This window comes from Leptonotus elevatus, chromosome 3 (genome assembly GCF_054856555.1).
Source record: "Leptonotus elevatus isolate MCC_2025b chromosome 3, RoL_Lele_1.0, whole genome shotgun sequence".
Classification (NCBI taxonomy): Eukaryota; Metazoa; Chordata; class Actinopteri; order Syngnathiformes; family Syngnathidae; genus Leptonotus; species Leptonotus elevatus.
This window is the reverse complement of record NC_141241.1, coordinates 3,527,831-3,553,464: the sequence shown is the minus strand read 5'-3', so window position 1 is coordinate 3,553,464 and position 25,634 is coordinate 3,527,831. Positions and strand designations below refer to the sequence as shown.

Here is a 25,634-nt window from a genome sequence, read left to right as displayed (position 1 = left end):
GGGTTTCTGTTTCTAGTCAGCATTCTTTAGTACCCTCGCCAAAGTTGTGCAGAATTACTGTTTTTATGAGATCAGCAGGATTCTTCCGGGTCCACGCTCGCTATACCCTCTTTGGTAACTAGCGTAAATAGCTAAAGTCAATTTTCTCTGTTGGTGGTCCTGCCGGAATGCCCGAATTTGAAACCTGTATGAAACCGGAAGCTTGCTTAAATGTCTTAAAGCTTTCTCCAACGGGATTAATTAGATAATGTAATGGTATGTTACTGCTCTTCAGTTGTGTTCACATTCAAATTTCTCTTGACGATTTTCTTCCGACCGTTCTATCAGATAAGAAGCGTCGTCAGTTTACGACAGAGTTCTGTTCCTACTGTGACATTGTAACCTACTTCTCTACCCTTGAGGGTATTTCATTTCCGCAGTCTATCACTAACATACGCTAATGATGTATTAACCCATTAAGGCCTACAGCATCTGACAAAACATGCCTGTAAAAACGATGGGTGACTTTAAAGTCAACCCCGAAAAAAGGTTTTCCTAGAAATTCAACAATATTGTCAATGCCTACTAAATAATTGATATCACAGCTCCCGAAGCAGATAGAAACATAATTCCAAAAACATTTCAGAGCTTACACCTGTGGCGTCCACACAAACCTAAGTTTATTATTATAAAACTTCAATATATATATTTTTCAACTGTGTCACATCTGCGGGTTTATTTACCTTCAACACTGGAGCGCAGTTGTAACAAAACAAAATGACGTATTCGCCCTCCTGGCTTTAAAGGTAGATAAACATAATTCTTAACGATATGTCACTGTCGACTGGTTACACTGATTCAAAGTCCTCTCGCGCCGTTGTCAATTGTGTCATTTATTTCATTAACTCCCGCGAGTCTACGTCAGCCATGAATGCTGGAATAAAATTCCAAGACACGCTGCCAGGCCCACGTCACCCTCTTGTGTGTATCCTGATGCATTTCGTCGGCTAAGAGATCGAGAATTGGTCAAAACAAAATAAAATGACGTGTCCGCACTACCGGCTCCAATGGTAGAAATGCGGTAATGCGCTCCCGGCGTAGTTTTTTGAAAAACACTTCTAGACCATTAATATAAAACAATCCAATGAAAAACATTCAAGAACACGGACCACTTATTTTTACGCCACTGCAAATTAGTTAATTGTGTGCCTTTCCGAAAACTCGGTTGGGGTTTTTCCAAAACCGAAAAGAATCTCCAGTACTTTGAATCGGATATTTTTTTGATCGAGGTATCTGAGGGCAAATGACAATACAGTTCTTCAACATGTTGACTACCATTTTAACAATTTTTCCTTGCGTCTTCTAGGCCGCAGCATAACGGCAAATTCTGCTACGGCCCCGGCCGCCACAACCAGCTGTGCAACAGCCGCCCGTGTCCGCACAACAGCGTGGATTTCCGGACGCAGCAGTGCGCCGAGCACAACAGCAAACCCTTCCGGGGCTGGTACTACAAGTGGAAGCCGTACACCAAAGTGGACGGTAATGTTGGAAGCTTGTATTCAATACGTCGTAGAGTGGAGGGCTTGGCGATAACTCCATTTTATTAAGAAATTTTAATGTATTTTTTTTTGTTTTGTTTTTTCTTTTTTTTAAGAGCTCAGTATTGTTCATTCGGAAATGTCATCATCATTGCTCTTTTATTTTATTATTATTATTTTTTTATTATTATTATTATTTTTTTAATGTATTTATGGTGACTTGTGTCAACACAGAAGTATAATGTTTGCTTTTAGTTGTAAGGATTAGCAGTAAAAAAAAAAAATGGATGAATGGATACTTCTGGAGAAGTTAATAATATTAATGCTATGTAAACTTGCTGGGATTTTTTTTTTTCCAAAGCTTGTTTGGTTTAATGAGAAAAAAATCAAATCCCAGAAAGGAGCAAAAGATGTATTCAATATCTCAATTTGAGATTTTACTGTACATTACGTCCTTATTACCCAGCGCCAGTAGAGTGTTTTCAGTCCCGTCATGGTTGGTCTGTCCAATGTTAAGTACTTTCTTAATTTGTTCCCGGTAATTGAATCCTTGGGAATATATTCAACATAAAGCACAAGAGCTGCAATCCGGTTGGCCGGCGCGGCTCCTCTTGAACACACAAAGGAGCACGTATTGCTGCCGATGAGCTTTGTCTGCTCTTAATTCACTTGATCTTCTGTATCCCAGCCCAAATCCCTTTAATGAGATTTTTTTTTTTTCCTGCTATGCTCAAAGCTCCTTTTACTGCTTCCGTGGCCAAAAAATGTTTGAGGAAGGGAGCACTCGGTGTAATACGCATTGGATGCAGTAGTGGGAAGTAACAAAGTACAATGAGTTGCCGTCCTGCATGAAGTAATGATGCTTGCTAGGGTGACGGTGAAACATCTTTCAAGACAACCAGAACAGTCCGCTTCAAATTGATTTCATGCCTTGAGAGAAAAGTACCAAGTTGTCAAAAATGGAATACGGTCGGTAACTGTGAAAACATAACAATGGAAATTGATTGTTAATACTTTTACCAGTCTGTTTTCACACACACAGTGTGAGAACTTTTGCCACCTCTGATGGGAGGCATGCAGCCACTTGCAACACTTCGACACACTGGGAAAAGATTCGATAAAGGAGAGGGAAGGAAAAAAGGGGTGGGGCTGTGGGGTTCGAGTAGTGCGGTGAAGGACAGCGATCTGTTTGGCCGGCGTCCCAGGTCTGTTTAAGCTCTTGATGAATGGGAGGTTATGTAGGGAGGAACATTGTAAACTGCTTTGGGAAGTGAGGGCCAAGTCACCTTCGCCGTCATCTGCTGAGACTTGTCTGTGAATCGAGCCAAGGAAGAAATCCCCCGAGAGACTTCATCGTCAGTCTTTGCCAGTTCAGACCCCGCAATGTCAGTTAAGGCGAAAAGGCCTTATGTACTGTTTCACTATTGGGTTATGCAAAATCATGCAATATACCAGTGGCATTTTTGAATGTTTAAAAGAAATACTTAAAATTTTTAAAAATATATTTTTAGTCTTTTATTTATGACCACTAATGTCATTAGGATTTTCAAAAAAAAATTGCTAAATTTCTACTTTTTTTAAACATTTTCACACGTTTTGACCATTTTCACTATTATTTTAAAAATGTTAAATAATTTTTTTCCCTTCAAGTTAAACTATTGTTCAACATTTTTCCCTCTTTCTTTTTGACCATTTTCAATCTTCTTCTTCTTTTCCCCAATTTAACTCAAACCAATAAAAAAAAATAAAAAAAATATCCTTTGACTTATTATTATTATTATTACTATTATTATTATTATTATTATTATTATTCATGTTAATTTTTTGCCAATTTTTCACATTGGGGTTTTGGTTTTGGTTTTGGTGAGTTTCACATATAGTTTTAAAAGTTTTTCCCACATTTTTAAAGCTATGTCTTTCATTCGAAGGAACAGTACTCTATGAAAATGTTTGGCCTTGGCAGAGTTCTTTGCTTGATTGAGTAACTTTTTCTTTACAGATGAAGACGTCTGCAAATTGTACTGCACGGCCGAGGACTTTGACTTCTTCTTTGCCATGTCCAGCAAGGTCAAAGATGGCACCTCCTGCTCCGACCACAAAGGCGATGTTTGTATTGACGGCGTGTGTGAGGTACAAAAGTCTCTACTAATTGATTCTGAATGGTTTAAAATGAAAAGAAAAGAAACGTTTGAAGTTTTTGAAGATAGAAGCCCTCATTAGACCCACTTTTTTTGTTTCGACTTGCAAGCAAAACACTGAGATACAAGCGCCATCAAAAAAAAGAGATTGTCTTTTGAAAAACATCCTTGAAACTTTTTTGTTGGTGTTTATTTGGGGTGTTTATCTTTTGTTCATTTTTTGATAGTTCCGTACACATTTCTAACTAATATCAGCCGTTCTATCAACCACAAGGGTGACATCTGTGTTGAGTGCGTGGGCAAGGTCTGAAAGTCTCTATCAGTGATACATAATGGCGTGATTCCCTTAAAAAAAAAAAAGAGGCATATAATGTCGTAGGCCAGTCCACAGTGTGACCGCTGTTCAATCCCTTTCGTCCCGCTTTGACTTAAGCGTCATTTTTTTCACCGACTTTGGTAGACCTCAAGTGTCACCTTTCAGCAGCCGTCAAGAGTGCATTTCCAAACAATCATTTCAAAACTCTGACCATGATCTTAACCCAATTGTCTTGTGGTCCAACCCAAACCGACGCGTTGACACTTATTTTGTCCCATTTCCACACATGCTTGTTGCTTTTGGTGGGCCACCAAGAATTGGCTTTAATTGGCACCGACTTGAATTGCATGTGAAGTTCAGTGTATTTATAGTCATCGTGGCGTACGTACTGTACCGGGGCGAAGCGCATATATGTGGCAATGTGATCTCCCAATTTGGATGCAGTGCATGTGAATTAGCGTCATTGAAATAAATAATTTCAGCTGTGTGTCGATCTCCATGGAGAGGTTTTAGGCGAGTGATTGGATTGAGCAGAGGAACGGCTCAAAAGCTCAGTGTCAGTTTACGGTTTTTATCTGATTGTTTTTATTTATTTATTTAAAGGCCATTAGAAACAGCTGGCTTGGATTGCATCTTAATTTGCAACCCTGAAATCGCTTCGTGCAATTTGAATGCTTTTTTTCTTCACATAACTAAGATGAACACTAAACTCTCACTCGTTACCATGTAATTGTGTTTCTTGGTTGTTTTCTTTAACCACTATTTTTATGGTATTTGTTACCCAATTTTTGACCATATTTACAAATTTGGAAGGAATTCTTCACTCGTTTTTGATGATTCTTTGCTTATTTTATACAAAGAACATTTTGTCACTCTATTTTTATTACTTTTCTCATTTTTCATTCATTTTTTGGACAAGTATTCACTCTTTTCCACTGTATTTTGGCCACTTTTTTAGGACAAAATGTCTTCATTTATTATTATTATTATTTTATTATTATTATTATTTGTGTGTGTGGGGGTGTGTGTGCGTGCGTGTGTGTGTACCGTTTTGACTATCTTTTAACAAATTTTCACTCATTTAAACCTTTTGGTAATTTTCCCCCTTTTGGTTTTAACAATTTCACTCATTCTGAGTTTTTTTATGCTGATATATTTAATCTTATATGTTTTCCTGGTTTATTCATCAATATATAGTTTTGGAAAATGTTCACTCATTTTTTATTTTGACTACAGTAAAATACCTTGAATAACCCTAACCCTACCCCCCCTCTATTTTTTTTCTTTACTTTGTTTTTAAATCTCTATAACTCTGTTTGTAACTGTTTCTAAATGTTGTAGCCTACTTTTAATTATTGTATACAGTATAACACATATTGAGTTGCATTGTGAATGAAATGCGCTAAAAATCAGTGATTCATTTTATTTTTTTATTTTTTTGGGGGGGTACTAGGTACTGGTAAATGTCTAAACATTTCTTATTATGCCCGCTGTATAATACCCCTCTTGATTTGGGATTTAAAAAAATATTTTAAAATACTTCACAATTTTATTTAACCGTTTTTGTTCATTTTTTTAGACAATTTTCCACTTACTATTGACCATTTTCTCCAATTCTGTCTGAAATATAAAACTTTAGACGTGTTCAACTTTTCCAGTTCTGCTATGTAGAAAAAAAAAACGTGTCACATGCTTCTTCTCTGCTACTTTTGTGGATTTGTATGCACTTGTGGCCACTAAAATGCAACTTTTATTTTTTGCATGCAGACGGTTGGTTGCGATCAGATTTTAGGATCCAAGGCTTCTCTGGATGCGTGTGGCGTATGCAAGGGAAGCAACTCAACGTGCAAATTCTACAAAGGCATGTACACACTACAGCACAGGGCTAACGGTAAGTTTCTCAGAGTTTTCACCTGAAACGTCAAGTCTGAAAGCGTCACATATCTAATCCCGTCTGTGTTCTCTTCACCCAGAGTATTACTCGATGGTAACCATCCCGGCGGGTGCACGGAGCATTCACGTGCAGGAGATGGAGGTGTCTACCAGCTATCTGGCGGTACGTTCCCTGAAGAGGAAGTACTACCTGACCGGGGACTGGACGGTGGACTGGCCGGGCAAGTTCCACTTCGGAGGGGCCACCTTCAGCTATCAGCGCTCCTTCAGCAAGCCTGAGAGCCTGTACGCTGCCGGACCCACCAATGAAACGCTGGTGTTTGAAGTAAGGCTAATGTCTGATCTCTACATTGTTTAGAGGCAATTGTCAGTTTGTTTTGGAAAGAGCAACCAGGATAGAAACATGTCTGCCATTTCCCCACATCATAGAATGTCACATTTTTGGGTTTCTGTAATTTATTTGAATTGTTCTTTATTGCCCGCGACCCTTGTGAGGACAAGCGGTTAAAAAAATGGATGGATGGATGGTCTACTCACGAAAAAAAATGGCAATTTAACTGTAGTCTTACGATGCGTTTTTGTGAGATTTCATGAGTGACACAAAATCAAACTTTTTCAAAATTTATTGTCAAACAATTCCCCCCGCCCCCTTATTTATTTTTAAAATATATATATTTTTTCTAATTTCTAATAAAGGTGATCCCCTTTTATATACTGCATACATGTCCCCCCAATTTTTTTCCCTTTTTTATTTATTAAAAAAAAATACAAATTACACAATTTTTTGGGGGGGTCGATTTTACAAACTTCTACTATTTCTCTGTTTTATTTTTCTACCTATTGTCACTCTTTTTTATTTTGGCCATTTTCACTCCTTTATAAACATCCCACTTTTTTTCATATCCATACTCAATATTTATTTCAGAATTTTTTATGTATTCTGCAACAAATGTCATTGTTTTAACCGCTCGTTTTAATGATAACCCTCAATTTTTATGATAGTTATAAAAAAAAAATCTATTTACCATGTCAATTTGTTTTACCCTTTCCATTTAAAAAAAAAAATTCTGTAACGTTTTAACACAATAATATTCCTTTTATTATTACCATTTTACAATCTTTCACTTTGACACACTTTCACAATTTCTTTTATTTCACAAATTTTCTTACTCATGTTTTTAAAAAGTAATTTTAATATTTGGATGCTTGACAAATTTGTGACCATAAAATGTTTTCTTATTTATATATTTATTTATTTACTTACTTATTTATTTATTTATTTATCCTATTTTATGTGGCAATTTTTCACTTCTTATATGTCACTTCTTGTACCATTGTTCAGTTATTATTATTATTATTATTATTATTATTATTATTATTATTATTATTATTATTATCATTACTTAAGTGAATATAAGCAGTACAGAAAATGGGTGGGTGGGTGTTATTGTTATAATTAGCCATGGGCACGAATGGTGGATGAATTTCGAGTTTCCCAACTTCACGGGTCTTCCGTGGTTCCTCTCTGTAGAAACGGCACACATCCACTGTGCGTCAACGTCATGCTGTAAGTGGTGTTGTCTCTCAGCACTGGCACATTCAATGTAAAGAGGCAGTCACGTGTTCCCATCCATGCATAAGCATCCAAAGCCACGGCCATGTGGCCCCCGTGGCCACTGACCTCAATAGTGCTTTTGTTGCAAATGTGATTGGAGGTTAGCGAAGCGAGAAAACAGAAGGAAAACTGCATTGAGGGTGAGAGAGACTATAAAGCAAGAGTTTTTTTTTTTTTTTTTTTTACCTGCCCTGAAGCATCACCGGGGCTGGTCCCGGCACATATCAATGTCAGCACAAGCTTTTATTTTCCCTTGAACTCTGAACTCTGGCTGCAGAAACCAGAAGTTCAAACCAGGTGAGCTCACCTGAAGGCCTAAAAATGCTTAGTCAGGAATGAGTGTGACATAAATTTTTGGGTTCGGAACACCAGTGGGATACTCCCAAAAGTTTCTCTACTTGCTGGTGACTTGGCCATCCGGAAATGTTTGTATGTTTTCGCAGCTATTTCAGAAAAGAGGGCTTGACTTTGTGGCCGGGCTCCGTCGAGTGCTTGTTGTTGTTTGCGTTTGTATGATGAGTGCGTCCATATAGTGAAACATATTCTCCTGCATTAAAGTGGGAAGGGTGCTGCCGCCCTTGTGCCGCATTCCAGAAAAATGGGAAGTCGGAAATGTAAGACCTTCAACAAGGAAAAGTGCATGGGAATGTTGCTTGATGAGATACAATTGTGAACAATGGATGGCCCCTAAAATACTCAGAATTGTCTATTATTGGTTTAGTACAATGACTCCAAACCTTTATTGATTAAGTTTGAAAAATCTCACGGTACACCATCAAACAAAAATGCCACAAAAAGTGGATAAACGTCAATTATAATACTTTTTACCATTTAATAGAAAATAATGTATTTTTGCTGGCATAGATAGATGAAGATACATTATTTGTTATAAATAAATAATTGTATTTCTTTTATAAATAAATAATTTTATGACCAATTAAAGTAAATGGGGCTTAAAAAAATACATTATTATTATTATTATTTTTTTAATTATTTTATTTTTATTTTTTTATTTTTTTTATTTTTATTTTTTAAATAAAAAAAAATACATTTTTAATGGTTTTCAATGGAATATCTTTTCTAACACAAATCAATCACTTATTTTCCAGCCACATTAACATTGTGTCTGCTTGTCCCTTTTTATCGCCTTTGGGCTTCACGTTAGCTTTACATCACCATAACTAATAGAGACGTCGCCGAAATATGAAAGGAGGATTAACATTTGAACAACCCAAGGCGGTCCTTTAAAGAAAGCGAAGCTTAATATGCAGTCAGTCTTGGCTGCGTGCGTTCGCAATTCATACTGATCTGCAGATGTCACTGCTGTAATCTCTCTAAGTATGTCCTGTAATTACAAAAAAAAAAGAAGAAAAAAGATCTTGAGAGTGCGGCGGTGGTGGCTAGATTAAAAGATTAAGAATATTGCAACTGAGCTTGTTGAATGTGATGATTTAAGGTCAGGCCGAGGAAGCACGAAATCTCTTCCTTCTGTTGATTTTTTTTTTGGCATCGTTTCCATCTAATAGTGCAGTTTGATTGAGTTTATGAATGTACAGTTTGACATGATGAATCCTATTTTTTCATAATCCACAATTTTCTTTTCATGACACTTTTTTGCTCCTCTTCCCCTTTAAAAATGTACACTGCAATATTCCTTGCAAAAACCACCTCGTCTATTTTCTTGAGGTAAAATTCTACCTGGAAAGAGACGTATTGTCCACAAAAATATGCATACTGTATGTATATGTGGAGTACAGTGACAACGTGGCATGATTCCTCAGGCGCGCTGCTATCATTGACTTTTTTGCCACAAACCTCGTTTCCTCTCTTGGTTCACGCTGGCTCGCCGTCACTTTATTTGGACCACGCCAATGCTCGATTTCCAGCCATCTTCCACCACATCCTTTTTCTTTCCCAGCTGACCGGTGATTCTTAGTTACCTAGGAAGGCCATTTATTCGGGCGTCCAGTTTGGGCTGAGACTCACGGATGAGAAGCAGCAAACGTGATCATTAGAGCAGCGGGTCTCAAAATGTTGGGGTCTCGGGAGTCGGGATCCTTTTAAGGAGATCCAGTCTGGAAATGGAAATTAAACATTACTAAGTGCACCTCTAAATGCCACTGGAATAAAAAAAAAAACTTAAAAACTGTTCTATTTTTGAGAAATAAGTTGTCATTTCTTGATTTAAAAAAAAATAAAAAATTTGAGAATTTTTTTTAATGTTAGGAGAAAAAGGGCATATTTTTTCAAGAAGAAAAGTAATGAGTTGTTAATGAGTTATTTCGGGATAAAAAGCCGTAAACTGAGTATAATTAAGTTGTGATATATATTGTAGTCACTTTAACAAAAGAAGAAAATAATCTTTCTTCTTTTATAATAGCACAAAACTTTAAAGTGTTATTATACTGTAGTTTCCTTCTTTTTATTTAAAGAAATCCTGAAAACAAATTGTTCAACCCACGAAGAAGAATTTCCGGTGCCTTCAAATACACGATATCCATCAATTTTAAAATACCAGATCCTATAAATAAATGATTAGTTCATCTCTATATTCAACCATATTAATTATTCAAATAGCTTTTTTCTGTAATTTAACAATCAGGTATATACCCCGAAATGATAACTTGCGGATTTCCAGGTGCTTCAGTTTGGGAACTCGTACATTTAGAGGCCTGTGGATTAACTGCTAAAAAGCATAAATGATTACACTTGCTCCGTATCGTAGCTCTTCGAGTTCAAGCATCAACTGTACTGACAATATCACCGATTTACCTTGGCCTTCGGCCCAGCTTACACAAGAGCGAAAGCCGAGCGCCTCCCGGGTCAGATCCGTATTTCGAGAGCCCCTTGAGGCGGAAAACTGACGACTGAAACGATCACTTAACGCCTCCAACAACTGCATGTTCGCTCCTGCGACATCTCGACTGCCTGCACGTGCACAAACAGGCGAAAAAGGGGCAAAATCAATGTGGCATCGTTCTTATTTAACTGCTGTCATTGATACAAAAAGAGCAGATCACGGCTAATTTTCCAGGCGTGCTGAAACATCCCGTGCGCTGATTCTTTTGTGCTTGGTGTCAGCAGACTCTGCAACGTTATGGCACCATCACATGACAGCGATCGCATAAGAATGGCGGGAAATACGCGTCATCAGTTTATGTTTAGATTAGAATTTGGCAAACAAACGCAAGAACAAAAATTCAAAATTTCAGTAATAGTATTCGTTTATGGCTACACTGAACATTCGTTTTCACGACTGCTTTGACTGAAATGTTGTTTTAGCATTTAGATGGAAACAAAATAAGTTATCAGTTTTCAGGTTTTGAAAACATTTTGTTTGAATCACTATGAAAACCTTATGAAAAAGTCTTATGATATTGATGATTTTTTGTAATTCAAAATATGATTTGGTCTAATTTATTATTAGGTATTACTAATTTATTTATTTATATGATAAATAAAAATAATAACAATTTTTTTTAAATAAATTAATGAAATTAAATTTAAAAAATAATAAAAACATTTATTTATTTACATAATTTAATTTATTATTACTAATTTGTTATTAAATACTATTATTTGTCAAATTTTTCAGAAGAAAAAAATAAACAGAAATTAGAGAAGCTGTGCAGTACATGTGATTTTCTGAAAGCGTGTGTAATTTTTGTGTCAATTTGGGGATTTTTTTTATTTAACGCAAGTCAACATTTGGAGATTTTCATTAAACAGCCCGCAGAGCATTGATCCACTATTGTTGTTTGGTTGTAGCAAATTCCTTCATTGACGACGACTTTTTACAGATGACTCTTTTTATCATCTACACAGAAACCCATTTCAGATGTTAGACTTATAAAATTAGCAAGTAATAATCCAGCAATGTTCTCCAGGGGTCTGTCCTAAATTATCTTTTGTTCCGTACCATTGTAATGAAGCACATGCTCAAATGGCACTTGGAAAAAAAAAGAAGAAGAATACTTTGCAAACTTATTCAACATACCACAACGCTTGGTAAACAATCTGTCAATTTAATGAGAGAAAATGCGATTTGATCCGTGTCCAAAATTCTTTGCAAACAGCTGCAGAAACAATACAACGCAGACATAATCGTGTATTTTGCAGCGTTCAATCTGTGAAACAACTCCCTCTGTGTCAGACACACAATGTGCACAAACAGTCTGCCAAGATAAACACCACAAAACTTTTCTAACAATTGTTTTAGACAAAGCCAAATAGCGGTCTCCAAGCCAAACACCAGTAAAGATAAACACTCTACCGCAACCGTCAACATGCTAATCTGCATAGTCGGCCAAATTAGAGATGGAGAATGACGACTACGACGAAAATAACCAGGATGACAGACCAGCTGTCAAGTGTTTGAAATAGACACATTTAAGGTGCGGACAAGTGTAGATCTTTGTCATGTTTGACAAGTACAAAACATAGCAGAGACAACAGACCACAAATTTTCCACATCTCCACCACGCCACTCATCAAGCCTGAAGAGCTGGAGCAAAATTACACTGCAGGCCTGGGCTGGCATACCACAAGAATGTCCGTGTCGGAAGAATAATCTCGCAGTCCAAGGCTAAGATTTCCGGACACGGTCGAAAGCAATGTCCGTTGTCAACTCTGCTCCTGGTCCACCACGGAGACCTCCAGTACAGTTTTGTGATTTTTGGCATACCAGTATACTTCTAAGTTAGCATTGCAACCAAAGCACAGGGTAGCGCAGACCTCCGCCAAGGCATTTGTTGTCTTTGCAGTCCATCCAGCCATCTACAGTATTCTCTATACGACTTATTAGGGTCACGGGTGAGCCAGAGACTATCCCAGTTGACTTCGGAGGAGAGGTGGGGCATACCCGAGTCTGGTCATGGGTCAATTGCAAGGCTATAGACACCAGGTCAACAGGGTGGTATGCACAGGGGCCACTGGGACCAAACACCATGACTTCCCTTTTCTTTTCATTGAAATTCAAGAAGTTCAATACCAGCCGGTCTTTGACTTCTTCCAGACTGGACCAAAGTGGACTTAAAGAGAAAGCATCTGACTGTCATCTGCATAGCAGTGAAAGGAAATACCATGTTTTCTTAAGATGGAACCTAGGAGCAACACATACAATGGAAACACCGGGGGCCCCAAGATTGAACCCTGTGGAACACCGTATGACAGTGGGGCACAGTGGGACTCAAAGCAACCAAGGCTAATGTAAAAAGTCTTGCCTTCCAAGTAAGCTCTAAACCACTCTAGATCGCTACCGCTAATGCCCACCTGGTGCCTAGAAAACTCACACATTGTCACTGGGACTACATGAAACCTCCACAAAAAAAGGCAAGAGCCCAGATTCCAACCCAAATCCTAGAACTGTGAGGCAGTAGGGCACCATTCTTCCATTACCTTTTAGTGGCATGGCTCAGTGGTAGAGTGGTCGTCTTCTATCTATGAGGTTGTTGGGAAAATGTGTTTCACAGTCCCTGACTTCATGCCCCTCTTGCCAATAACGGTTCCTTCTTCCTTTTCCTCTTCTAGATCCTCCTGCAAGGCAAGAATCCCGGTGTGGTTTGGGAGTACACGCTGCCTCGCATCGAGAGGAAGCCAGACTACAGCTGGGGTGTGGTGCGCTCCGACTGTTCAGCTCCCTGCGCCGGAGGTGACTTGGATGACTTTGAATGTCGGTTTAATGTCTTTGAGGATTTGCCTTCATGCGTGCAAACAAGGCACATCCGGTTGGATGGATCGTGTAAATGCGTGCCGCAGGTAAATTAGGAATGAGTATCAGTGCAAGATGGGGCAGAAATGCTAAAAGCAGTTAGCAAAAAAATTGATAAATACATGACCAGGGGGAATAAAATGGCGGTGAGGAATGAAAAATATAAATATAAATGTATGCCTCTTATACCATAACTGTATAGTAATTCACTTGTGTAAAACAGTGAGCCCTTTTTTTTTTTTTTTTTTTGGTCCATAAGAGTCAAATTAAACACGTCCGACATTTCAACATTTAAAAGCTGTAAAGTGAATTCAGAGATTGGAAAATAATTGCTGAAAATGTGCAAAGATTGAAAGCTGCGTAGAACTCAATAGCATTAAACGGTTTTCACAATTATAGCCTTTCACCCCCCCCCCCCCCACAATATAAGAACTGAGCGCCTTTATTCCATCGGTGCGCAATCGTGAGTTCCTTAGTTAATTACTTGACCCATTTCTACCAATACAGCATTCAATTAACTAGCTAGCTATGACTACACGTTGTAAAATTCTCTTCCCTGCATGCCACAATTTACAAAACAGCTCAGTGTGATTATTTTAATTATCAAGTGTTATGTAAAGTAACGACTTGAGATGCAAGTAACCCGACTTTGGCAGGCTTGGATAAAAAAAAAAAAAATGTTGGAGAAAAAAATCCTTCTAAATACCGAATGTTCTATCATACGGCCATAGATGAATGCCATGGTTGATTTAACCTTATCTATGTAATGTAAAATGCACGTCATTTAAATACTGCATGTTCACAATGACAAGAATGGTGCAAACAAACACATTCAATGTTTCTGTTTAATTTTCCAGTTTTATCGCACCAGAAAAGCATCTAAGTTGTCTTAACGTTTTCGGATTCATGGGGCCGTCTATTCTTCAACCTGAGCTTTACAATCTCCTAGTGTTTTTTTTTTTTTTTTTTTTTGTAACCAAAGAACAGGAAAATTCTGGTTTCCAACACTTCCACGTTATCCATCCGTCCATCGCCGTTTCAAATGTGATCTTGAAGGAGGATTTTCCATCCTATGTAATCACATGTGACAGCTACAATAACAAACAAAAAAGTGCGCTCGGAGAACAGACGTCTATTGAGCAGCCCCTTGTTGAATGCAAATGTCATTTCCAAAAAAAAAGAAAAACTTGGACGCTTCACTCAAAAGCCTTCGGGCATTATTTACCAGCAATGTGTGTTTAAAAAAAAAGAAAAGAAATAGACACTAGATCAGGGGTGCTCAAGTTCGGTCCTCGAGAGCCCCTATCCAGCCTGTTTTCTATGTTCCCCTCCTGCAGCGCAGCTGAATCTAATGATCAGCCAATCGGCAAGCTTTGCAGAAAGAAGCCTGATGATAACGATCCTGATCATGAATCAGGTGTGTTAGTGGAGGGAAACATGGAAAACAGGCTGGATAGGGGCACTATATACTTGGATTACATTAGATGTTGTGGTCCGTGAATGTATGGTACATATTTTGGGGGATCTTCACATGGTAGTAAACTAAACTGGAATTTCACAACTTGTTTCTTTTATCTAGCAGTTTTTTTTCCCCCTTTAATTTGCTAAATCTGATATAGCATAAAAAAAAGTTTCTCACCATTTCAGATAGGTTAAGCAGAGGTGGTTCTTAACCTTGTTGGAGGCACCGAACCCCACCAATTTCATATGCTCATTCACCGAACCCTTCTTTAGTAAAAAATAAAATATGATTTTTTTTTACTGGTGCACGAAATGAATTGTGCATTCATATCACCTTGTTCAAATAACAAAACCAACACAGTGCATGAACTCAAAACAACTTACCTCCCGTCACGTTCCGTGATACATGTAAATTCACGTTATACATATTCGTCCGACCACTTTCTTTTTTTTTCCCGACATAGTTAGCATGGATTCAAATATTCTGTAAGAAATCACACGACACACAGACAGTCACACGTTGTGGCGGTTGGAGGTGGACGTGGGGTCGGCGTCACTAACAGCCCTCTCTAAACGGTCTAATAGGGAGGTCTCACTCTGCTGCATAAACCAGCGAGCTCAAAGCGGACCGGTAGGAAATCTCAGAGCAGGACGCTTTCAATGACTGTGCCCACTAACTGCAGACAAGACTGAGGGGTGGACCTCTGCGGCGGAGTCTCCACCGAACCCCTGAGACCGACTCACCGAACCCCTATGGTTCGATCGAACCCAGGTTAAGAACCACTGGGTTAAGCAGAGGTGGCAAATCCAGGTCCAGAAAGTAAGAACTCTGCCACAGTTTGGCTTTAGCCCCGGTTGCTCCGTTAGCTGCTAGCTAGCTAACGAAGCACCTGGGGAGCTAGCTTGGGACCTCACTAAGCCACCTCTCTGTATGTAGTAATTTTTGGACCAATGAAGTCAAATTGGGGATCTCAGGGAACAGCTCCATACCATACTGAAAAAAATCTTCATGTTTCCATCCCTTCAGGTCGAATTTCCACCAAAGCCATTTGCCTCCAGGACCAGAAGGTTCACGTCAACGCCACCATGTGCAATCCGCTCACAAGACCCACGCTGGGCTCGCACCTCTGCAATACGCAGCCCTGCCCTGCATAGTAAGTGCTTGTGTGTGTGTTTGTGGTTTGCGGGATGTGCATCCTTGTTGCCAAATGTTGCGCTGGTTTTATTACAGGCTTGCGCACCCTCGCACAATGTGGTTTCGGGGAGTCTGCACTTTGTCCCTGGTCTAGTTGCTTTCCTCCTCCTCCTCGTCCTCCTCCTCCTCTGCCCACTCTTTAATCTCTCCTCCGTTCCTTTTTGAGAAACTCACCGAGAGGGTTTTGCGGCTCAGGTCTCTACTTAACGCATCCCGTCGTGCATCACGTTAATCGCAGGTGGTGTTTTAATCTGATTGCTTTAACATGACTCTGTGTTCTCAATGTTGTCCACAACATAAATACACATTTAAAGTTCTTCTCAGTCACATAAGAGTACATTTCTCAGATCAGAACTCTAAGCCATAGTTTACATTAGAACATCCATGCAGAGTATACTGTTATATTGACAAAATGATCAAGCAATTTGTCACAAAGTGGCAAACAGACTTGCCATTCTGATGATACTGACATGCTCATTGACACTTTAAATCGACATCGCCTCCCACTGGTCTGGAATGCACACTACAGTGCCCTCACTTGCTTTTCCAGTCCTGTATTACTGTCGGGTTGTTGATATCTGTAAGTGAAACTTTACTTAATACAATGGACATGTTTTATTTATTTATTTATTTTGTATTTATTTATTTAGAAAATACTACTTTAATTCAAATCAATGGCCTATAAATAAATAAAATAAATCCTAATAAAATAATCTTAATAAAATAATCTCAATAAAATAATCTTAATAAAATAATCTTAATAAAATAAATCCTATTTTTTTAAATATCCCAAAAATAAAATATGAAAAGGAAACAGATGACTTTTTATATTATATATACGAAAGGTAGGTGATATATTTATTAGGAATTTTTAGAACTGAATATTGCAGGGGTGTCAAACTCAACTTTTTTGGAGGCCAATGGAGATAGAGTCTGTGTGTCTGGGCCGCATCAAGTAAACCCCAAAAAAGGGGGTTCAAGTGTCCAAAAATAGTGCACGTAGGTTCTTGATAACGGGAGCAATATTGGTGACCCGATCCTATGTCTTCTCACCCTGGTACTTTGCATATTCCTCAGCATGTCTAGTTGAGTAATGGCGTCTGATTTCTTGTGCACCGGGTGCCCCTGTGCTAAAAACAAACAAAAAAAAAACATATTATTACTTGCTCTTCTTGAAATTGGCCCTTGTCGTCGCCAACCTGTGTCATCACGGCAGGTTTTGAAACAGATATGACTGGGACTGGATGACGTGATGTTTTCCTTCCACTTGGTGTCACTTCAGAATTACGTATCTGAGAAAAGTGGTTTTAAGCCTGAGTTATGGTAGCTCAGTAGGGGGCCGTAAAAGATCATTCCGTGGGCCACAAATGGCTTCCAGGCCGCTGGTTTGAAACCACTGGAATATTGAGTTCAAGCTGCGGTAGTGCGGTACCTTGGACTCGTCTGTAGCCAATCAGAAAAACAGCCATTCACATTCGCACCTATGGGAAATTTTAAAGTCTTTATTAATAAAGGCAGTAAACCTAAAATGGATATGTTTGGATTGTGAGAAAACCCATGCGAGTGTGTGGAGAACATGCAAACTCCACACAGGAAAGCAAGTTCAGATGCCGAAATCCTGAAGCAGATGTGCCATCGTCCTGTCCGGCAGCATTTTATTTACCTTTTAAAACTATCTTCTGACTTCAATAAAACCTCCGTGGATGATCAGCCCACCCATTTCTAGACCTTGTGCATCTTAATGGCTTTCAAAAAAAAGAGGGCGTGCCATGCATACATGCAGACTCAAGCGCCGCCGCTGCGGTGGCGTTCAAGTTGAAGCAGCGCCCCCCGTATGAAAGGCCTTTCCTCCCCGGCAAGTGATTTACATGCACGCTGCGCCGAAGAGGCAGGGCGCAGCGTTTTGGGGTCAGGGAGAGCACGAGCACTTCCACTAATGCCGCAATTATGCGTTGCGCGTCCAAGCCGCGAGGCCGGAAAATAGACATGCAAAGCAATGCGTCGGATGCTCGGGGGACCGTTGACGCTTGGCTCGGGCTGCCGCAACAAGTCCGGGCCGAGCGCAGCCAGCCAGGAGAGAGCTGACGCGTACACCGCCAACACACGGCCTCTGTTCCCAACACTCGAGATGCCATTTCCTGCCACTAATCTCAGGCATTGCATTTCTCTTATCTCAGCGAAAGGTATTAAAGAGCCCCCCATGCACGTCCGGACACAGCCCCTTTGTTTGGAAGCAGACGAGGGTGCTAGACAGTCTAGTTGCGTATTTTTTTTGCGGAACGTGTACTCAGCTATTTGCTGAGAAACTCACCGATGTGTTTGGGCGCTATTTGTAACTACAAAATGGCGCCCAAAGCTTAATAGGAAAGTAGTAATTGATGTCAAGGAAATGCAGTGATAAAGTGATACATGTGAGACTAAGATTTTTGAATGCCGTTAGAGGAGTTAAATTGAGCCTGGCTTATTACCTCATTCAGTGCCAACCATTTTCAGATCCTGCTTTACCCAACCACATGAAAAAAAAAAAAGTAAATTTTGAACATCTAACATTTAACATTTAACGTCACTATTTTTTTTCCTTTTATTTTGTTCTTACGTGGAAAGCTTGTACTGGGGTAATTCCGGTCGCAACGCAGCAGACACGTCAAAATGTAATAATGATGCATATATCTGTGGAGACTGGGGTCAAGTTGTATTTTACAATTTTAAAAGTGTGCCGAATTTCACAAGTTACTTCATGTTAAAGAAGCTCTTAATATGAAAAGAAAAGTGCACTGAGCTGTCACCGTCTTACAAATGCAATTATGCCGTCTAGTGGCAGAAAAATGACCTCACCACAGATCAACATCACACTTGTTGTTACAGACTTGTTACATCTTTTTAATTTTAACTTAATTTTATAAATTATTATGAAATTACTTTATCAATGACTAAAAGATGCAGCCATATTTTTAACCCCCCCCCCACTTTAATGTTAACAAGAGTATGAATTATGTCTTGCAATTAATTAGGATTTAAAAAAAATTAATCACATGACACCCCTAATATATATATATATATATATATATATATATATATATATATATATATATATATATATATATATATATAAATAAGTGCTGTCAAGCGATTAACATTTTGGAACTAATTAATCGATTAATCACATTATTTTTCCGTAATTAATTACAATTAATCACATATCTGGAATTGAATATTTGCTCAAGTTAACAAATAACGCAGGTGTTGTTGTTGCTTGTCAATTTTATTTAATTGTTTTTATATATTTTTTAAGGTAATATTGTAAGATGAATTTGAAATGAAATTTAAGTACTTTGGGCTCATAACTTGTAGTACATACATGTAAGGTTGAATCAATTAATATTTCCAAAAATAAAAAAATATAAGGTAGTCGTGACTTGTCAATAATTTAACTAGTTACAACAACAACAACAGTTTTTTTCGCTGCTTAATGGAAAGTTGCCAAAAACTCGTCAGTTTTTAATAATAATTACCATTTTGCACAATTGAAATGAACACAATAACTAGAAATAATTCAGCCAATAGAAAAAAAGTGCTTCATTGTGAGTTGTGTGGCCTCCATTTCCTCTTAAATTACCAAGCATGGTTCTTTTCTCACTAAAAGAGCGACTTTAATTGTGTGACTGTAGCCCTGTAAAGTCGAAATTTCATGTTTTGTATATTGTATGTATGCTTATGTCTCATCCATATTGTAACCAAAAAGTCTTGTTTCCATTCATAATGCGGATGACTTGCTTCTCACTCTTGCATTTTGCCCGCTAACATGTTTTATTGCGCTGAGATTCCCGCGGGGCCCCGGCCTGTCTCGCCAGACCGAGTCAGTCCAGCCCTCCACGAAACACACACACGCAGACCCGCGTTACACTTGAACCCCCCACACTGCTGTTTGGCCATCAAGGGAAAAAAGTGGCGACTGCGGGTTGTGCACAAAATTCATCATATTATGAGTGGAAATGGAGATTGTGTATGTTTAAGTGCCAGTTTTACAAGCTCGTTGTGAAGTTGAGACACACATGAAGACAATTTAGAGATTTAACTTTGTAGGGTTGAGTTATTGGACTTTTGTGTTCTTGGTGAGACGGCAAACTTGGCCACACACAATGATAACGACTTGAAAGCTGATTGTCACTCATCTGTTAAGTATATATAGTTTCAAATCATCAAGACAAAATCTCCGAGGCTGAATTTGCAAGTTAAGCTTCTGTGTTTTATGGCTCATCAAATTTCTTGCTATTTAAATTGTTCACAAATCAGTGTCACGCGTTTGTCTAGTGCGCACGGTCCAAATTTGTTAACAAGCAGACAAAATCTCTGGGGTGAGTTTGTCTTTGAGGGATACCTGGGACTACTCAAAATGAGCCAAAAATGGCTGCTCCCAATCCACAATGGCAGACTTCCTAGAAATAATTTTTTTTTTTATTATTGGTGAAATATTTGGTTGGCTAACTTTGTGGAGCGGGGTTTGTTCATGTAGAGTTTTGTGTTTAATTCTCGGTCATCAAACTTTGCTGTCGTGCGTTGCCGACACACAATGAGAATAATTCACATTTTTTGCAGCGCAACGTCACCTTCTGTCGAGTGCATGTGATCAAACTTTGGTAGAAATCGTATATGAAATCTCGCAGATGAGATTGCCACAATCTGCCTAAAATGGCTGCTTCAAACCAAAATGGCGGACTTCCTGGCATTTTCAGGTTTGACTTTTTTTTTTTTTTTTTTGTAGGTCTACTCATGAGAGGCTCGCCTACCAAAATTCAGATAGGCTAAGCGGGGTTGATTTTTTAAATTGAGTATTAGAGTTTTGTATTTTTACAAACTTTGCTCCGCCCACGCGCAGTTCTCAAAGGAATACAAGACTAACCAACTATTCTGTGAAATGGTTAATTTCAACTCTTCCCTGAAAAAAAATGTCAATTTATGTTTATGCGGTTGTGATTTTATATCACTCTTGATGAATATTTTTGCATTAAGTACAGTATCGGCTATTTTGGACAGTCACGTGATCATCGTGATGTGTCGCGTGCGTAAAAACACGCATATATGACATGGCCGCTAATGACAACAAAGCAGGAATTATTGCGTCCCACGGCGGACTCGCCAAAGATTTGTATCCTGCCGAAAGCCGGATGAAAGTTTGTCTGTTTGGTAGACTGTACATGGGTCAAATTCACTCAGACAGTTAGGGTAAATTTCTAGAATGAGTTCATCTTTGAAAGAGTGGAAATGGCCCAAATTCAAAATTCAAATGGTCGTTACCATCCAAAATGGCAGACTTTCTGTGTTTCTTATTTTTTCATGCTGCTAATTTGGTCGATTCTGACTTTGGGCGGATGAGTTATGAGAGTGAAGCGTTTGATTCATCAAAAAAAAAAAAATCAAGGTGGGATACCCGCTGGCTGGCTTACCATCAAATTCAATATTAACTTTAGGAAGGTGCAACGGCCCTAAAATATTCTCAATATGGAGCATTTGCAAGATGTAAATTAGGGAGAGCTCGGCCGCGGCGACGTGTTGTTATTTATAATCCCGGACAAAACACAGGGAAGAAAAGAACCAGGCCTTAAAGCAACTCTTTCCCCCCCAAATTTTGTCTGCGGAATTCTCAAGTGAACGCAAAGCGCCTCCGTGGCCCGAGGTCGTTTTTATTTTTGCAGCATCCCGAACCATCTGCCTGACTGGCCATCTCTCTTCCGCCTAAAATCCGGCGGTGGTCAGACCACTCGTTTGCAGTAATCTCCCCCTTGAGCTGCGGTGCCAAGACGGCGGCTATTTTGGTGCAAAAGATGTGGAAGACTCAAAAGATCTGATCTCATTGAAATTTTGTTCGGTTAGTTGGTGCTTGAATTCAAGTACAATTAGTATAAATAGTTTGGTATTTAGGTTCTTAGTTCCTGAGCTGTTTCGCATCATTTGACTATGTCCAAAATCAACACAGATAATGCTCTGTCTTGTTTTTTTGTTTTTTTTTCGTCTTCTTTGACTCTTATTCAAGATTCTTGCTCTGACACTAACAAATCATTTTAGGTCTAAATCATGTAAAGCACTACTTTGAAACATGATGACTTGACATTCATTTTTGGACATCATTCTTAAAATCTCATTCTGTAATGTAACAGATGAGGGAAAACCATGAACATTTGGGACAAAAGTTTGATTAGTAAAAATAATGTAAATAATATTTGGTATGGCCTTTGGGACATTTCAAGAAAAAAGCTGGATATTTTTTCCAGAAAAATGTGGCATTTTTCCATTAATATTTTCTTTCATTAGAAAAAAAAGCAAAATTTTTTACCTGAAAAAAGTTTAAAGAATTTTAAAAAATAATTGTTTGTTTTTTTTGAAAAAATACAACTTTTTATTTTTTTTAGTGTAGGCCTTCACAGTAAATTCTGTAGAGTACATTTTTGAGTGTAGAGTGTATTTTTGAAAAAGGAGACAATTTAATGAGAACAAAAAAATATTTTTTGGTGTTTTTTTAAGTTTTTTCTACAAAGCCCTGTATATTCTCGTTAGTTTTTTTTATTTATGAAAAATCTATTTTAGAAAAAAAACTTTTTTAAATAAAAGATTGAATCTTAAATGAGTGAAGTTAGAAATTACCTGTTGCGTTGTAAAATCAATAAAAAAAATCTGACTGAGCACTGACGGAAAAAAAGTGTCAAAGATGAACTTTCTTGTTACCTCAAGATGTATTTGTTATTATTTTTTTAACTCATTCACTGCCATTGACGGTGGTAGACGTAAAAAAATAATTTGTCCTATTTTTATTAGTTGAACATTTTTTTTCCACTTTTGTTAGCAAGAGTATGAAAACCTAGATTTTTTTAATATTGTACATTTAGAACAAATATCAACTCGTGAAGTCATGCAATTAATTGCGATTAAAAAATGTAATCGCCTGACACACCTAATTTTTGATAATCTCTTCTTTTTTTTTTAGCTCGCCTCAGGCGATTAATTTTTTTATTGTAATTAATCGCATGACTTCAATGGTTAACTCACGATTAATCATAAATTTCACATCTGTTCTAAATGTACAGTACAATAAAAAAAAAAGGGTTTTCATACTCTTGTTAACAAAAGTGGAAAAAATGTTAATCTAATGAAAATAGTTCAAATTAATTTTTGACGTCAATGGCAGTGAATGAGTTAATTGCATTAACAATCCTTCAAAATAAATTGCGGGCTTCAGAATTTCTGTCTCTGTTGTCCCTTTCAGTTGGTGGACAGGAGAATGGGCGGCATGCAGTCGCACGTGCGGCGGAGGCCAGCAGACCAGGACGCTGCGTTGCATGAGGAAGGTGACCTACCAGCGGGACGAGGCGGCGGCGCACTCCCTGTGCCCCGTCGTCTCACCCGCGCAGCTCCGGCCCTGCAACACGCAGGCCTGCCCGCCCGCGTGGAACACTGGAGCCTGGTCGCAGGTACTGCCATGTGCCGATCAAAGGGTGTCGCAACACGTCACTACATTTTTTTTTTTTAAGGGTGCCTCGTTACTAAAACTAATTTAATGTTAAAATGTTAATACACTCCCAAAAAAGAAAACGTGTATAGATTGTGATGGTGATCATCAGCGTGTTCGGAACGACCTGTTGACTATCAGAGCTCCTGTCAGCATGAGCGTTTCTGTCCAATGTAAAATGTGCATTTTTATGTTTAGGGTCTGTGTTGTATCGAGCGCTGACTGTCTCCTGTTTTACGTTTCACCGTCTTATTATGCTAATCACAAACGCTTTAAAAGGTTTGAAAAGAAAAGAGCGGGCATTCGTTTGGCCAAATTGGACTAAACTAAGTTCTTGTGGATTTAAGCACTATCTGCCTACTTTTTAATAGTGGAACCGAACGCTAATCCAACTTTGTTCTTTTTCCCAAATTTTTTATAGTTTTCACTTTTTATTTAAGTGGGATGTCAGCACAAATCATCTTTTTTTCTTTTGTGGACATATGTGAATTTAAATGGAGCCTCTGTGGCCCTAAATTAAAACATGGTGACATTTTTTGAAGATGTTTGCATAATGAAAGGCTTTACAAGAGGGAAGAAGTAAACACACACTGGCACACACACTCACGAACACTCATAATTTGCATATAAACGTGTCTCACTCATCCGCAACTCACTGCTGCCCTCTGCTGGAAATTTTGCCAGCTGACAAATTGCACACAAAAAAACCAGAAAATATTCTGTTGTTTTGCTGATAATGAACCTCAAATTAAAAAGTAATTTTTAGAAATATTACAAATTCTAAAATATTATATAACACTAACTGAAAAATATTTTTTATCATCCCTTAAATGTTATTCAACATGTATTATTATTATTATTATTGTTATTATTTGAGCAAAAAATTTAAGAAAAAAGATTTACATTGTCAAGTATGATGTGTATTGAGGGGAAAAAATATATTTTGATGATTTTTTTTGTGTAGGTAAAAGTTATATATTTTTTGTTTTAAAACACATATTTTTGAGATTTAAAAATATATATATACATTTTAGACATCGACTATATTTTGGACAAAACTTTATTCTTACAAGAACTAAATTTTTGCTTGTTTTTAGTTTTGTTTAAAAAGGTTTTCTTTTTCTTTTTTTTGCAAAAGAATGTTTTTCTTCCCCATAAAAGTCATATTTTTGTACAGAAACACTCTGTACTGTAAAGGGAAAAATGTCATTTATTAGTATAAATTCAGATTAGTATTGACTAAAAACTAAAAAAGTTTTTTTTTCTCAATAGGTCAAAGCCAGCTTTTTGTGGGAAAAAAAATTGTCATATTTGTATCAAAACAGTTGCAGATTTTCATGAAATTGCATAGTAGCCTATTTTGAAAATATTTTAGGTGTTATAATGTCAACCAAAATGCGGGATATCACACACTCCGTTTTTCTGTGTTTCTCTTGCAGGAGAATCTGGTATGTTGCAAAACTTTATTCAGGCCATGCCAGATCAACATTATGTTTAGAAAAAAAGAAGTGTGTGTGTGGGGGGGGGGGGGGGGGTCAGCCTGTGACTCAGTCATCAATCTTGGTGACAGGTGTGCGACTGTTTGAGTTCAAATGGCGGTTAAAGACATTCTCCTTGAAAAGACCAATGGCAGCTTTCAGTGTCAAAAGCACTGCTGAGATCAGTATCTGCGTGTGTGTGCGTGTGTGTGTGTGTGTGCATATAAATGCTGTCTATATTGGTGGCTGCAGTCACATAAAGCGCCTTGGCGTCCCCGATGAGCAGTTCACTTTTTTTTCCATCTGAAGTTTACTGTTGTTGTGTTGCCCGATACTGTGATGGTTGGAGGTCACATTCATTTGTGAGCGATGGCCTTATTATTGCGTTTAATGTTGTTTGGCTCCATAATGGAGCTTCAGCCGAACGGCGACCTTCGCTTTGCTAGCCGAGCGTGTCTTGAATTAATGCAGTTAATCCTTTACTGACAATTTGTGGTACGTCTTAGTTGTTTTTTTTTGGTGCTTTTTTTTTTTTTAACATGTATGAAAGTTCACAAAAACAACAACAATTTTCAAAAAGGAGGATTTTGATAATTTTGGTAAGAAAAAAGTTCGAAAAAATTATTAAAAAATAGGTATGTTCAATACCATGTACCGATACTACTAATACATTTGATACATAAAAAAAAAGACCTATATATTCCAATATAGCATTTTTCCTTAAAATTGTATGAAGTTAATGGCAATTTTCTCCTCTTTTAATGTCTAGTTCCTGTTCGTTGACGTGAAATAAGACCCTGATACCAATAC

General features: G+C 38.0%; 1 protein-coding gene across 6 annotated transcripts in view; it reads left to right on the top strand.

Moving 5' to 3' along the window:
- adamts18 (ADAM metallopeptidase with thrombospondin type 1 motif, 18) overlaps window positions 1-25,634 on the top strand; it is a 56,462-nt gene that overhangs the window by 25,889 nt on the left and 4,939 nt on the right. For all 6 annotated transcript variants that reach the window (XM_086070849.1, XM_086070848.1, XM_086070847.1 and 3 more), the window contains 7 exons: window positions 1,346-1,518; window positions 3,517-3,647; window positions 5,739-5,862; window positions 5,945-6,189; window positions 13,009-13,129; window positions 15,678-15,804; window positions 23,104-23,308. In XM_086070849.1, the coding sequence (XP_085926975.1) occupies window positions 1,346-1,518; window positions 3,517-3,647; window positions 5,739-5,862; window positions 5,945-6,189; window positions 13,009-13,129; window positions 15,678-15,804; window positions 23,104-23,308 (1,126 nt within the window). The remainder of the gene's footprint in view (window positions 1-1,345; window positions 1,519-3,516; window positions 3,648-5,738; window positions 5,863-5,944; window positions 6,190-13,008; window positions 13,130-15,677; window positions 15,805-23,103; window positions 23,309-25,634) is intronic.